The 14,297-nt window shown below is 40.9% G+C and overlaps 1 protein-coding gene across 1 annotated transcript in view; it reads right to left on the minus strand.

The window, feature by feature from the left end:
* Positions 1 to 4,657: 4,657 nt before the first annotated feature.
* The window catches only part of LOC112248522 (sodium- and chloride-dependent GABA transporter ine), a 40,232-nt gene continuing 30,592 nt past the window's right edge, over positions 4,658 to 14,297 (minus strand). The window contains exons 7-13 of the mRNA XM_024417627.2: positions 13,252 to 13,376; positions 9,346 to 9,458; positions 7,537 to 7,677; positions 7,125 to 7,224; positions 6,882 to 6,982; positions 6,553 to 6,723; positions 4,658 to 5,754 (exon numbers count right to left, since the gene is read on the minus strand). Of these exons, the coding sequence (XP_024273395.1) occupies positions 5,644 to 5,754; positions 6,553 to 6,723; positions 6,882 to 6,982; positions 7,125 to 7,224; positions 7,537 to 7,677; positions 9,346 to 9,458; positions 13,252 to 13,376 (862 nt within the window). The 3' untranslated portion in view covers positions 4,658 to 5,643. The remainder of the gene's footprint in view (positions 5,755 to 6,552; positions 6,724 to 6,881; positions 6,983 to 7,124; positions 7,225 to 7,536; positions 7,678 to 9,345; positions 9,459 to 13,251; positions 13,377 to 14,297) is intronic.

Genomic DNA, 14,297 nt, shown 5'->3' on the forward strand with positions numbered 1-14,297 from the left:
AATGTACTTTGTCATCTACATCAAACCCAAACAATGTTTCCCATAGAATAAAATATGTTTAAAAAAAAAGTGTCACATACACCAGATAGGTGTAGTAAAATGTGTTGTTTCACAAGGTCAGACATTGTAGTACAGCACCCCTGGAGCATATTAGGGTTAAGTGTCTTGCTCAAAGGCACATCAACAGATTTCTAACCTAGTCGGTTCAGGTATTCGAACCAGCGACCTTTCGCAACCTCAACTGGTGTTGTACATGGAAAGAACAAGTCAGATGATGACATCAATTTACCTCCCCCTCCATGTCCAAACTGTCAGATATATTTGTTTCCAAAGGGTGGAGGGCTGAAATGTGACATCAGAACATGGATCCATCGGTCAGCGCCACATCAGCAGCCTCACTCACTCTGCCAACAGGAAGTCCCTGACATTTACTTTAGCCCAGCAAATGGTTTGCTCTTTTGAAGGACAAGAAAATAAATTGAGATGAATTGCCTTTGCCATCGGAGATTGGGGGAGCATCACAAACAAATAGGAGAGAATAAAAGGCTATTTCAATCATTTAATGTTCTTATCTGTATAGTTTAGCTACAATTGGACACATCATTGTCAACACAGAACCAAGCCTCAACATTGCAACTAACAGCATATCAATGTAGTCATACTATCACTCAGCAAACCTTATGGGTTATGACTTTGTAGATCTGAAGGCCGTGATGATCCTCAGCCACAACCACCCCCAAATTCACATCTTAACTGACATTTGTAAATGTTTCTAAATAATGATTTAGTGAACATTAATCATTCTAAATATATGTTTTTAATAATATTTATTTTATCCATATTTTATTTTGAACGTAGTCATTCACTATAATGGCAAACATACAGAATGAGTGAGAGAATATACTTTAGCAATGCTGCTCTGCCTGTGTAAGTCTGTCAGAGCCGGGGAAAGAGAAGTTTTAATTTCCCATGATTGCTGATCTCGTCTTTCACAGGCACTGAACCCTGTTCGGCACACAAACACAGTGCTTCTCAAATACCTGCAGTGTTGCTGGGAGTCTGAGGCCATGCTAATCAGATGGGCTGAGAGGCTGAGAAAGCAGATGTGCTCTGAAGTATTCAAGAATACCAGTGTGCTAGTTGATTTTTTCCTTCCAGATGCCGTTCCACTTTTACCAGAGGTGCATCGTTTAAAAACTTCCTCTTCCATCACACCAGACAGTCCCACATACAATACTGTCCACCCTTTCCTGCCCCATTGGCTGCAGAAGTCTATGGCCATTGATCTAGCAGCCCCGCCAGCAGTAATTTAGTGACTGCCATACATTTATGTCACGAAGGGGGCAGGAAGGGGGGGGATATCGATCACATTGCAGGCCTATGGTACTGACCCTGCTCACTGCTCCACTGTGAGGCTAATTAACTACTTACCTCCAAGGGCATTACAGTCAAATAGGCTCTGCTCTGACTCCCGCTCTCCATGCACAGATCTGTCCCTGTGGGATTCCTGCAGTGTGCAATAAAACATTCTCAAGTGAAGAATGGAAATGGATTTGTGCTTAATTATGCCAATAATTCTTCACAATGACTAATTAGATCAATTAAAAATAAGATTTGGTGAGTGCATAACTGCAAGCAGGAAACCAGATACATTCAGCTGTCTATTTGCACGCCAAATTATAACTATAGTATACAATATTTGTCTAAAGTGCTGAAAGATGTCCAGTAGTTTTTGAGGTAGGGTATACTATAGGATTGCTTCTCGGTCTGCTAAAAATGTGTAATGAGCGTATTAGTACTAGCTTGTAGTTATCACCTCCTGTATACAAGTGACTAAAAAAGCTTGAATTAGTTTTTAGGAATACCACCACTAAAAATGATACATTTTCATAATTGTATTAACATAAGCTGATGTACATAGAAATTCTTGTTAAGAATAATCATAGACATTTGTACTGGCCTGGATGGCAACATGCCCCTGAGCTGCATATTATTACTGTCTGTACATTGCTGCCATCTACTGTTAAATTATGCTCTTCAGAAGAGACACATTGATGAATTGAAAGGGCTCGTAAAAATCCAAACATATTTGCCAATAATGTTCTTTATTTGACAGAAATAGCTCTGCGTGATAAACAGGTATTATGAATCATATTTTATTTTTCAACGTTTCAGATATAAAAAAATAAGTCAAACTGAAAGTACACTTTAAACAAGATACATGTAAATAAAAAAAGAGAAATTATTAAATGCTAAATCAATTTTTAAAAAGGAGAAAGTTGCTATTTTAAAAGTGTAATATGAGCATAAACATTTCTACCATTAAAGTAGTACCACCATGGAGAACTTAATGGAGAAATAGTAACAGTGTGTTTGTTATTTCATAAACCATTTTGTTTGATACAACAAAAAACATTTGAAAATAAATAAAATGTATAAAATATTTGGTTTGAATGTATGAGAATAATGAATAAAAAAAACAACCAGCAGCAGTAACCCCACATTTTGTGACAACCATACAATTGCATAGAATAACAAAAGTGTATCAGGCATGATTATATTTTTAACCCCTTATTGTGGTTTGTGCAATGGTAGAAATAGACGATTGTCATCATAAACAAATTAGTCAAAACTAAATGCTGTTTGACAAAACGGACACAAAATGCATCTAAACAGCTAACTAAATGGGAATTTGATCTTGTTTTATATCAAAAGAGAGTTAACACTAAATTATAATTGTGTGAATGTTTTAATGATCCTTAAGATGGGTTGGTAATAATCTCTATATTTTGGGTATTTTCATCAAAGTATTGACAATCCAAAATCAATATTTTTGATACATGGCACTTGTGGCAGGTGGCAAATGTATCTTCACGTAGTCACATATTAATGTGACCCCTCAAAAGACCCCATTGTATTTATTTCATACATTTTACCATCTAAATCATGTCTAATCATATTTATTTCTTTGAGCCTTTCAGTCCGATAGTCCATGACAATTCCAATGTCATTGGATCTTTTAATGATAAAAGGCACTCCTTGTAAAGCTGAGATCCAATTGTCATTGTTGTAACAAACACGAAGACACACAACTGAGGCACACACTTTGGCAGAGCAAGTAAAACAGAAAACTCCAACCAGAACCCCAAAACTTCAAAGTCCATTCAAGTGTAAAAACTGCTGATGAATGATGTCAGAACATTGGACTCTCCCCACTAACAGATGGCATAGCAGCACTGCAGTAGTTTCCTTCCTCACAGTTAACCTCTATACATCTAATTGCATATATTTAAAAAAAAACTTTATTTAACTAGGCAAGTCAGTTTTAAGAACAAATTCTTATTTAAAATGATGGCCTACCGGGGAACAGTAGGTTAACTGCCTTGTTCAGGGGCAGAACGAGAGATTTTTACTTTGTTGATCAATATTCACCTGAGCCTCATCTGACCTCACTGTGAGTAAAAACCTTGGCCACAAGGTGACGATGTTGAGTCAATGTGGACCTTAGTCCATGTAATCGATCTGGTGAAAGGGAAAAGGTTTGTTTTCTCGCTGATTTGCCTAGCCATCATTTGTTGCATTGAGCAGCCACCTATTGGTTGTAACTGTGGATGCTTCATCGGTCTAAGGCTGAGCTGAGTTGATCAGTGTGTCTTTTTTTCGGATGATATGAAATATGCCGCTATTGGAGGCTATCGCGTGTGTGTGTATTGGCTACATTGGCTTTTACATTTGGTGAAAATTGTTCGTCAATTTATGTTGGGAGACACAATGTGTTAGGTCCAGCGGAGAGAATAGCTGATTGAAGAGATTACCAGGGGGACGAGTTGTCCTCCGGAGTTCATAGTCTTGTGGCATGATGAATATGATGTTTTACCATATCATAATCAGGGGTGAAAGTAAGGCGGTACCACATCCTGGCAAATTAAATATTGGGGGTACGCCGTACTAGTAAAACGTGAGCCTATCACACCATTATTTAACATTACTGCATGTCAGCAGCATGAACAATTTGCGATTTGACTTGAAACTGGGTGGTATATGCGCCAAATTGCATTGTGGTTTGAGGAGAACACTTAGCCGCCACTTTGTAAAGGCGGAGATGAGTGGCGGACACTGAGGCGCGTGGACAACAGTGGATGCATCAATTCAGGCTACAAGTGTAGGCCTAATGACAATCACAGAATGTCATTACAATACACGTAGATGTTTTATAACAGATGTCTCTTTCCATTCATCAAATTGTGGTTGCACTGATGGGGTTTGGATTGGACGAATGTGCGTGCGTGTGTAGCCTACTAGAGCGCCGTTAAGTCATTGTTTGACAATTAGATGAAAACGTTGTGTTTATGCCACATTAAAAGACATAAGCGGCGTGTACAAAAGGCTATGGGAAGCTAAGCTATCCCTAAAGTACATTTAATTAAATTGCCAAAATGATATAGCCTAATTAGCTTGAACCTGTCAATACAAAAAAATATAAAATCATTCAAAATAGGCTACACCAGGAAGCATAATTCGGCCACAGAGGATCAATAGCTTCTTACTCACCTGGGATATGGCCGATGTTCTCCGCTGCTTCCAATAAAATGGGCTACTGTTCGCTCAATTAAGTTAAGCATTTTGATAACTAAAAGACCGGTTGGAGTCCCTTCATTGTCATGTCTTTATAGCAATTTGCTTTCCAAACAGTTTTTCCGCGATTGTCTTTTTAAATATTGCGATATGCCTGGCTGGGTCTCTGCTTTTTCACTGACAGTTGCAACTCAACAATAATCTAGCCTATTTGGTATTTGCAGCACTCGCTGCCCAAATTTCTGGCCCTTCCGACTGTAGGCTATGCAATTTAAAACAAGCAGAGACCCAGCCAGGCATATCGCAATACTTAAAAAATACGGAAAAACTGTTTGGAAAACAAATTGCTATAAAGACATGACAATGAAGAGACTCCAACCGGTCTTTTAAGTTATCAAAATGCTTAACTTAATTGAGCGAACAGTAGCCCATTTTATTGGAAGCAGCGGAGAACATCGGCCATATCCCAGGTGAGTAAGAAGCTATTGATCCTCTGTGGCCGAATTATGCTTCCTGGTGTAGCCTATTTTGAATGATTTTATATTTTTTTGTATTGACATATCCCAGGTGAGTGTGCATATTCACTGTCTTTGTCATTGGGTCTGCGCCACTTTTATTTTTGGACAATTAATTCCTCCTCCAGGTTAGATGGACGTCATATTGTATTGGTGTCTCCCCTTTTCGTTGGCCAATTATATGAATCAGACATCATCGTTTTTATTAATATGTTTGTAAGTGTCAGAGTAGGCTACCCTGTAATGTTTGTATTATTAAAAAAAGTGTGTGTAAGCACTTGGGTATCCAGTACCTGTAAGGCAATAAAGTGCTTCCGGGCAAGGACATGACATGGCACTTGAAGGACATCTTTGAGGTCCATAACCTATGGTTTTACCTTGACTGTTTACCCTGTCTATTTCACTATAGGTTAGGTGTCATGGTATCAGTGATTCATAGAATAAATACTTGAAAAGTTATTTACATAAACTACCCAACAACCTCCCCACCCTAATAGAGGACTCACACAGTCACTGTGACACACAAACCTAGACACAGTGCTTTTGTCCCTGTTCACAGATGAGTGATAAAGACAACAGACTCCGGGATGTCCACTCTCTCCTTCTCTGGTAGATGGTTGACGGGGTCCAACTCTATTGTAGGAGTCATGGCTGTTTTTATCCTCTGGGGGCACAGAGAATCGATAAAAGAAGAGGTTCAGAGTCAAATACATAGTTTAACTTCTACGGTTTCTGCCAATGCCCAGAACGTATTTATATGACTGCCATGTGGGATATCTCTCGCTCACACACACACACACACACACACACACACACACACACACACACAGTCCCCTCGGTTGAGTCGCTCTCTCTCTCTCAGTCCCCTCGGTTGAGTCGCTCTCTCTCTCACAGTCCCCTCGGTTGAGTCGCTCTCTCTCTCACAGTCCCCTCGGTTGAGTCGCTCTCTCTCACAGTCGCTCTCGCTCTCTCGCGCTCAAAGCCAACTGATATTTACTCCTGATGTGTTGAACTGCTGCACCCTCTATAACCACTGTGGTTATTATTTCACCCTGCTGGTCACCTATAAACATTTGAACATTTTGAAGAACAATCTGTCCTTAATGGGCATATAATCTCCACTCGGCAATGGCAGAAGAGGACTGGCCACCCCTCGGAGCCTTGTTTCTCTCTAGGTTTCTGCCTTTATAGCGAGTATTTCCTAGCCACCGTGCATCTGCATCGCTTGCTCTTTGAGGTTAAGGTTGGGTATCTGTAAATCACAACTGCTCATGTAAAAAGGGCCTTATAACATACATTTGATTTATTGATGTGTGTGAGTGTGTGCGTGACTGTGTGTATATGTGTGAGTACCAGTGTACTTGTTCAGTATGTATGCACGATGCTAAAACAGTATCTGTGATATAAAAGTATATATGTATCAGTATGCATGTTTTGTTTGGTTTACTGAACAGATGCTCACCTGCATCAGTGTGCCCTTATTTCTGCAGATCTCATGCAGGGCTCCCAGGGGGATCCAAATGATGGAGACCAGGGAGATTCCCCAGCCCACCACCTCTGCCCAGACAGGGTATGTGTATGACTTCCCATAGCGAGCGGGTGTGTACTGGACGATGCTGGAGATCAGAATGCACTGCAGGGGAGGAGGTTACACTTGGATGAAACCTCTAATACAACGAATGGATCATAAAGTCTTAGGTACGGCTATCACTACTAATCCTCATCACCGTCATTACGCTAACTGTCCTCATCACCATCATCAAAAAGACATGAGTTGGCCATAGCACTCACCATGACCAGCACAGGGGAGAAGAACATCCAGCAGGAGCAGAAATAGATGTTGGGAGCCTTTCCGAACATCCTCTTGATCACGATGGTCATCCGCCGCAGTCCTGCAATAACACATTGCATTAAATACTTACATTTACTCAGACGTACATACTGTCTATAAAGCAAAGTGTTTTTATTTTATTGTATAAATACACAACAGGCTGTTGAATTTCATCATAAGGGGAGAGAAGGTGAGGTTATTACCAAAAACCCAGCAGACAGCGAGGACCTCAAAGAAGGCCAGGAACATGAGAGACACCACAGCAGTGTAGTGGTCCATCAGCTGGAATACATACATTCCCCCCTGTATATGTGTGTGTGTGTGGGGGGGGGAGACGAGAGCGGGAGAGAATGAGAAAGGTTTAATTATAAAAAGGTTAATTTCCTGACTGCATCTTGTTCTCAATCTACTGGGGGAAAAGCAACCCACTCCACAAGACAGAGAATCAGCTGGTCAACCATGCACTACTTACTGGCTGTATGTGTCTTAGTCGTCTACTGATAGAAACTAAAATAAAACAGGTCCAAACACGAGTATACTGTCTCATTCTGAGAGAGAGGAGGGGGCGGGGCGTTACCCGATGCATAGTAATAATATCTGACAGGATCACCTTACCTTAGTGATGTGAGGAATGCCTAGAAGAAAGCCAATAACACAGACAGTCAGAACGATGATCTCCTGTCTCTTCAGGACACGCAGCACCTTGGGGCCACAGCCGTCCATTATGGACGTCACCGCCACCTCCACCATAGCAAACTGCAGAGCAAAGTACAGTGGGGAAAGTGAACTGAGCAGTTGTGGAAGTTGAGGCTGCTCTAAAGTTGCCCCAGGTGATTTATTTTTCTGAAAACAACAAAACTAAGGAATTCCACTAGGCCTATCCTATCCCCATTGTTTAAGCGAAAGACAGACAATTTATGGCATTTATGGCAGCCAGGCAAGTTGAGCCTGCTCTGTGGTTGTTCCATTAGGCAGGGGATTTAAAAAAAATAAAAAAATTTAAATGAAAAGAACCAAACTGCAAAAAATTCCTGAAGCCTAACATATTTACACTGAGGCGTCGCAAAAGTGGTCTGTTTTTTTTAACCTGCTACACTGGAAATGTAACTTTTGGTCAGGGCGTGGAGAGCGAGCCACTTTATTTTATTGCTCTTTACTTTACAAGCGGTAGTCACCTAGCAAGAAAACAAGGTAGGGCTAAGTATCAACAGCAAAGTAAAGTGGAGAGCGAGCTCTGCTTTCTATAGATGTGCGCCATGCCCAACATGTGATTTCCATGAATTTTATTGGTCAAGACACACACAGGACATAGGCTACTAATTGTGCTCAAGTTGACAAATGAGGCAAGTCAGTCCCAAAAAAAACAGGTCTACTTTGTCCCTGTTTTCAACGCTTTTACGCCAAAACAAAGTGTATTAAATGGGCCTCCCGAGTGGCATGCTTGAGGCGTGACTACAGACCCGGTTTGATCCCAGGCTGTGTCACAACCGGCCATGCCCAGGAGACCCATGAGGCGGTGCACAATTGGCCTAGCCTCGTCTGGGTTAGGGGAGGGTTTGGCAGGCCGGGATATCCTTGTCCAATCGCACTCTAGCAACTCGTTGTGGCGGGCCGGGCGCCTGCAAGCTGACTTCGGTCACCAGCTGGACAGTGTTTCTTCGACACATTGGTGTGGCTGGCTTATGGGTTAAGCGAAGAGTTTGTCAAGAAGCAGTGCGGCTTGGCAGGGTCGTGTTTCGGAGGACGTGGCTCTCGGAGGACGTACCTTCGCCCGCCTGAGTCCGTAGGGGAGTTGAAGCGATGGGACAAGACTAACTACCAATTGGATGTCATGAAATCGGGGAGAAAAGTAAAAAATAAAATAAAAAGGGTATTAAACTAACTAAAAGTGGTGGAGCAAATGCCCTGCTCGCCACACGTCTGCCGGCAGCCCTGCTTCCTCTCTTCCCTCATCAGTCAGCCGAGCAGTTAAGAGCATTGGGCCAGTAACCAAAAGGTTGCTGGTTCGAATCCCTGAGCTGACTAAGTGAAAAATCTGTTGTTGTTGTTGTTGTGACCTTGAGTAATGCACTTACCCTAAATGCTCCTGTAAGTCACTCTGGATAAGAGCATCTGCTAAATGACTCAAATGTAAATGTCAAATGTAATCAATCTGGGGTGGCAGGTAGCCTAGTGGTTAGAGCGTTGGACTTGTAACCAAAAAAGTTGCAAGATCAAATACCCGAGCTGACAAGGTAAAAATCTGTCCTTCTGCCCCTGAACAAGGCAGTTAACCCAGTGTTCCTAGGCCGTCATTGAAAATAAGAATTTGTTCTTAACTGACTTGCCTAGTTAAATATTAAAAAGGTAGTAATTGTTGTATGACCTAAAATGTCTGTTTTTACCAAAAGTGGTCTCCGAAAATAGATTACATGAGTGTCTAACCTGACTGTCCAGTCCCAGGCAGAGAAGCATGAAGAAGAACAGAGGAGCCCACAACTGAGGCAGAGGCATAGTGGAGAAGACCTCTGGATACACCACAAACACCAACCCAGGACCTGTGGCACACAAACACACCATAGGATATCAAACAAGAAGGGTAGGAAAACACCCACAACATTAGCACGGGTAAAGACACTGGTTTAGAGGTTGACAAGGCCAACGATGCCAAGTTGGAAACATTGTACAGATTAATGAACCGGTTTCCCTGGCACTGATTAACCAGTGGTTATCTCATCCGACACTAGGAAGTCAAATCGTTTAATAACAAAACATGGTAGACGGGACACCTTCTCCACCCTCATGCTGTTGACCTCATTAGTAATATGACCTAACAAAAAATGTTACATTAATGGAAAATTGTGGCATACAGAAAGATGATAGCAATGGTCATGTAATAAATATATCTGTGTCGGTTTCATTCCATTCACAATTACCTGAGGAAGTGTCATGCTTGGAATGGGAAACAAAACGATCTAATCATTCATCATAAATAATCTTCCACAAATTATTAACTCAGAGGCAACTGAACACTGAACACTTCTGAAGTCACAAGAGGTCAGTGGGTGTCAAACAGTTGGTCAGCAGTGAGTCAGTGGTATCCAAGACCATATTTGGGACTGATCCAAGCCAGAGCAGGTGCTCATCAGCAGAACACAGCAGGCACAACAGCTAATCCCTCATTTACTTTCTTCAAAAAGGTCCTAATACACTGTGTGAACAATATAAACTTTTGCTGTTACACCTACAGTTCATCTCAAGCTAATGCAAGTTTAATTCACCATTCATTACATATATAATACAGTATTTGTTTTAGAACAAAATCCTAGAGGTAGACATCCAAGTGGTAAATTGACATCCACTATTCAGAGCACCCTCTTTTCCTACTGTCTCCGCATAGAAAAGCTTAAATAACTACAGTTATTATTTACTTAGTTACTACCCAGCAAACCAAAATAGGTTATGTGAAAGTTTCACAGGAATTGAATGGGAATCTTAACTAATGTTCTGGGAATGTTCCCTGTTTACTGGGTATTTTCTGTCCTGGTTATCCACCGACTATGACACTCATACATGAAATAACTACTTCATAATCCATAATATTGAGCCAGTAATAAAACACACAGAAAGAGAGACCACTTTCATCTCTAACTTCATTGTCAATCCCTATAACCAGTACAGTAGTTATGGTATTCCGTCAGAGGATTGATGCCTCTTTTCACATAAGTCACAATGTTCGCCTGTTAAATGATAGCAGAGAGAGACAGAGGGAAAGAGACAACGAGGGAGAGAGAGAGAGAACAAGGGAGAGAAATAGAAAGGGTTAATTTTAAAAAAGGTTCATTTCCTGACGGCATCATGTTCTCAATTTACTTGGGGAAGAACAACCCACTCCACAAGTCATTAGTGACTAATGTGTCCTTTTTTTATAGTTCCAAAATGATCTGTGTGTATTTTAGAGCCTCACCAAATCCGGTTTCCCAAATTGTAATATGGGAAATTCCTATTCGGTCACAGCTTAGGATAGGACTGAGGCTAGAAATACTGTTCTGTTGATTCAAATGTCTTTACACAGGTCATGACAGAAACTACTTTGGAAGCTCTGGTGACGCTTGTCTCACAGGCATGCTAACTGGTCACCCAGGTCTACTCAGTGGGTGTGTCCAAATAATCTCTCCTTCTTCCTGAAGTGTACACTCATTCACTACTCCCCACACATTTAAAAGCATTAGATTGGTGTAGACATGGGCTAAAGGGAGTTTTCTATGTACAAGTCATTTCCATTCAAATCCATGAAGGGAAGTGAATAAGTGCACACTTCTACTGGGACTCAAACCAGTGTGATGCAGCCTGGCCCAGCCCTCTGAGCTCCGCCTGCCTGCTTGCCTGTTAGGTAGGGAGGACTGTCTGCCTCTACAAAAGCAATTACTCCAAATGCTGTAGTTTTCCCACACTAGCACCCCAGAAAGAAGAAGTGCATCATTGTGAATTAACTTCTTGGATATAGGGGGCGCTATTTTAATTTTTGGATGAAAAACGTTCCCGTTTTAAACAAGATATTTTGTCACGAAAAGATGCTAGACTATGCATATAATTGACAGCTTTGGAAAGAAAACACTGACGTTTCCAAAATTGCAAAGATATTGTCTGTGAGTGCCACAGAACTGATGTTACAGGCAAAACCCAGATAAAAATCCAATCAGGATGTACCGCATTTTTTGAAACCGCCTCATGCCAATGACTCCTTATATATGGCTGTGAATGGGCCACGAATGAGCTTAGGCTTTCTGTCGCTTCCCCAAGGTGTCGACAGCATTGTGACGTATTTGTAGGCATATTATTGGAAGATTGACCATAAGAGACTACATCTACCAGGTGGTCGCTTGGTGTCCTCCGTTGCAATTATTGCGTAATCTCCAGCTGCAGTATTTTTCCGTTTGCTTCCGATGAGAAACCAACTGTCACTACTGATATATTATCGAATAGATATGTGAAAAACACCTTGAGGATTGATTCTAAACAACGTTTGCCATGTTTGTCGATATTATGGAGCTAATTTGGAAAAAAGTTTGGAGTTGTAGTGACTGCATTTTCCGGTCTTTTTCTTAGCCAAACGTGATGAACAAAACGGAGCTATTTCGCCAACACAAATAATCTTTTTGGGAAAAAAATGAACATTTGCTATCTAACTGAGAGTCTCGTCATTGAAATCATCCGAAGTTCTTCAAAAGGTAAATTATTTTATTTGAATGCTTTTCTTGTTTGTGTGAAAATGTTGCCTGCTGAATGCTAGGCTTAATGCTATGCTAGGCTATCAATACTCTTACACAAATGCTTGTGTAGCTTTGGTTGAAAAGCATATTTTGAAAATCTGAGATGACAGTGTTGTTAACAAAAGGCTAAGCTTGTGTTTCAATGTATTTATTTCATTTCATTTGCGATTTTCATGAATAGAAAAAGTTGTGTTATGCTAATGCATTATAGTTGAAGTATTTTTCTGTCGATTTCTCAGCCAAGCATGATGAACAAACGTGACGTTTTTCGCCTACAAAAATATTATTTTGGGAAAAAAGGAACATTTGCTATCTAACTGGGAGTCTCCTGAGTGAAAGCATCGGAAGTTCTTCAAAGGTAAATGATTTAATTTGGTTGCTTTTCTTATTTTTGTGAAAATGCTGCCTGCTGCCAGCACAGCCTAGCATAGCATTATGCCATGCTAAACTTACACAAATGCTTGTCTAGCGTTGGCTGTAACGCATATTTTGGAAATCTGAGATGACAGTGTTGTTAACAAAAGGCTAAGCTTGTGTTTGAATATATTTATTTCATTTCATTTGCGATTTTCATGAATAGGAAACGTTGCGTTATGGTAATGCGCTTGAGGCTATGATTACGCTCCCGGATACGGGATTGCTCGTCGCTAGAGGTTAATACCTTTGTATTCTATGCTGTGTCAGTGTAAGTTTTCCAGGAACTAATAACATGAGGAAGGTGTTAGTTCTGAACTCAATTGGACTTTTATGAGTATTATTCCCAAGAGTTATTCACAGGAGTATATGGGTCACATTTGTACCTACTCCCCTTCATACACTGCCCTAAACATTTGTCAATGGTGAAGTTGTTTGATGGTACTATTAGTATGGCATGTTACCACTGACTATGACAAATGAACACTATTCAAGGTATTAACAAACATAGTGGTTAAAAGATGATGAATCATGATCCCCTGGGACCATGAGAGGAAGTTTTAGGAGACAATAACCCATCCAAACATTAAATAGACACTCTGGAAATGAAAAATAGATGGATGAATAACATCAAAGACGTCTCACTTGAACAGGAAGTACTTACCATCTGTGGCGATGTTGTCTACTGGGAGGTTGTGGACATGAGCCATGTAGCCAATGGCTGAGAATATCACAAAACCAGCCAGGATACTGGTGGCTGAGTTAGCTAAGGAGACAATCAATGTGTCCCTAGGGGAGGACCAGAACACAAACACAGTCACAAACATGGTCAAATGGATCACTAAGGAGAACTAAACCAGCCTTTTTGACTGAAGGACAGTCAAATCAAATGTTATGTCACATGCGTCAAATACAATGGCTGGAGACTTAACCATGAAAGGCTTTCTTACGCGAACTTCCCAACGATGCAGAGTAAAAAAATTATAATAAAAGAGAATATTAACACAAGTTGAATAAAATACACAAAAAATGTAGCTAGATACAGGAAGTACCAGTACCAGTTGTACGAGGTATTTGAGGTAGATATGTACATGAAGACAGGGTAAAGTGATTATTATCTATCCTGATGCCTAGTCAGAGTCAAATAAAGAATAGAGTACCAGCAGCATATGGTGAGTGTAAAAGTGTGCGTGTATGTAGTGTATGAACTGGTTTTGTGTGAGTGTCAGTGAAGTGTGTGAGTGACTATAGTTTTGTTTTCCTCTTCCATTTAACCTTTATTTAACTAGGCAAGAAGAACAAATTCTTATTTACAATGACGGCCTGAACGACTGATTTTTACCTTGTCAGCTCTGGGATTCAATCCAGCAGCCTTTCAGTTAATGGCCCAACGCTCTAACCATTAGGCTACCTGTGCACCATGGTTTTAAAAAGGCACACACACACTTGTCTATATAAGGTCCCACAGTTGACAGCGCATGTCAGAGCAAAAACCAAGCAACGAAGTTGAAGGAATTGTCCGTAGTGCTCCGAGACAAGATTGTGTCGAGGCACAGATCTGAGGAAGGGTATCTAAATATATTTCTTCAGCATTGAAGGTCTCCAAGAACACAGTGGTCTCCATCATTCTTAAATGGAATTAGTTTGGAACCACCAAGACTATTCCTAGAGCTGGGCACCCGGCCAAACGCAGCAATCGGGGGAGAAGGG

This window comes from Oncorhynchus tshawytscha, linkage group LG12 (genome assembly GCF_018296145.1).
Source record: "Oncorhynchus tshawytscha isolate Ot180627B linkage group LG12, Otsh_v2.0, whole genome shotgun sequence".
NCBI lineage: Eukaryota > Metazoa > Chordata > Actinopteri > Salmoniformes > Salmonidae > Oncorhynchus > Oncorhynchus tshawytscha.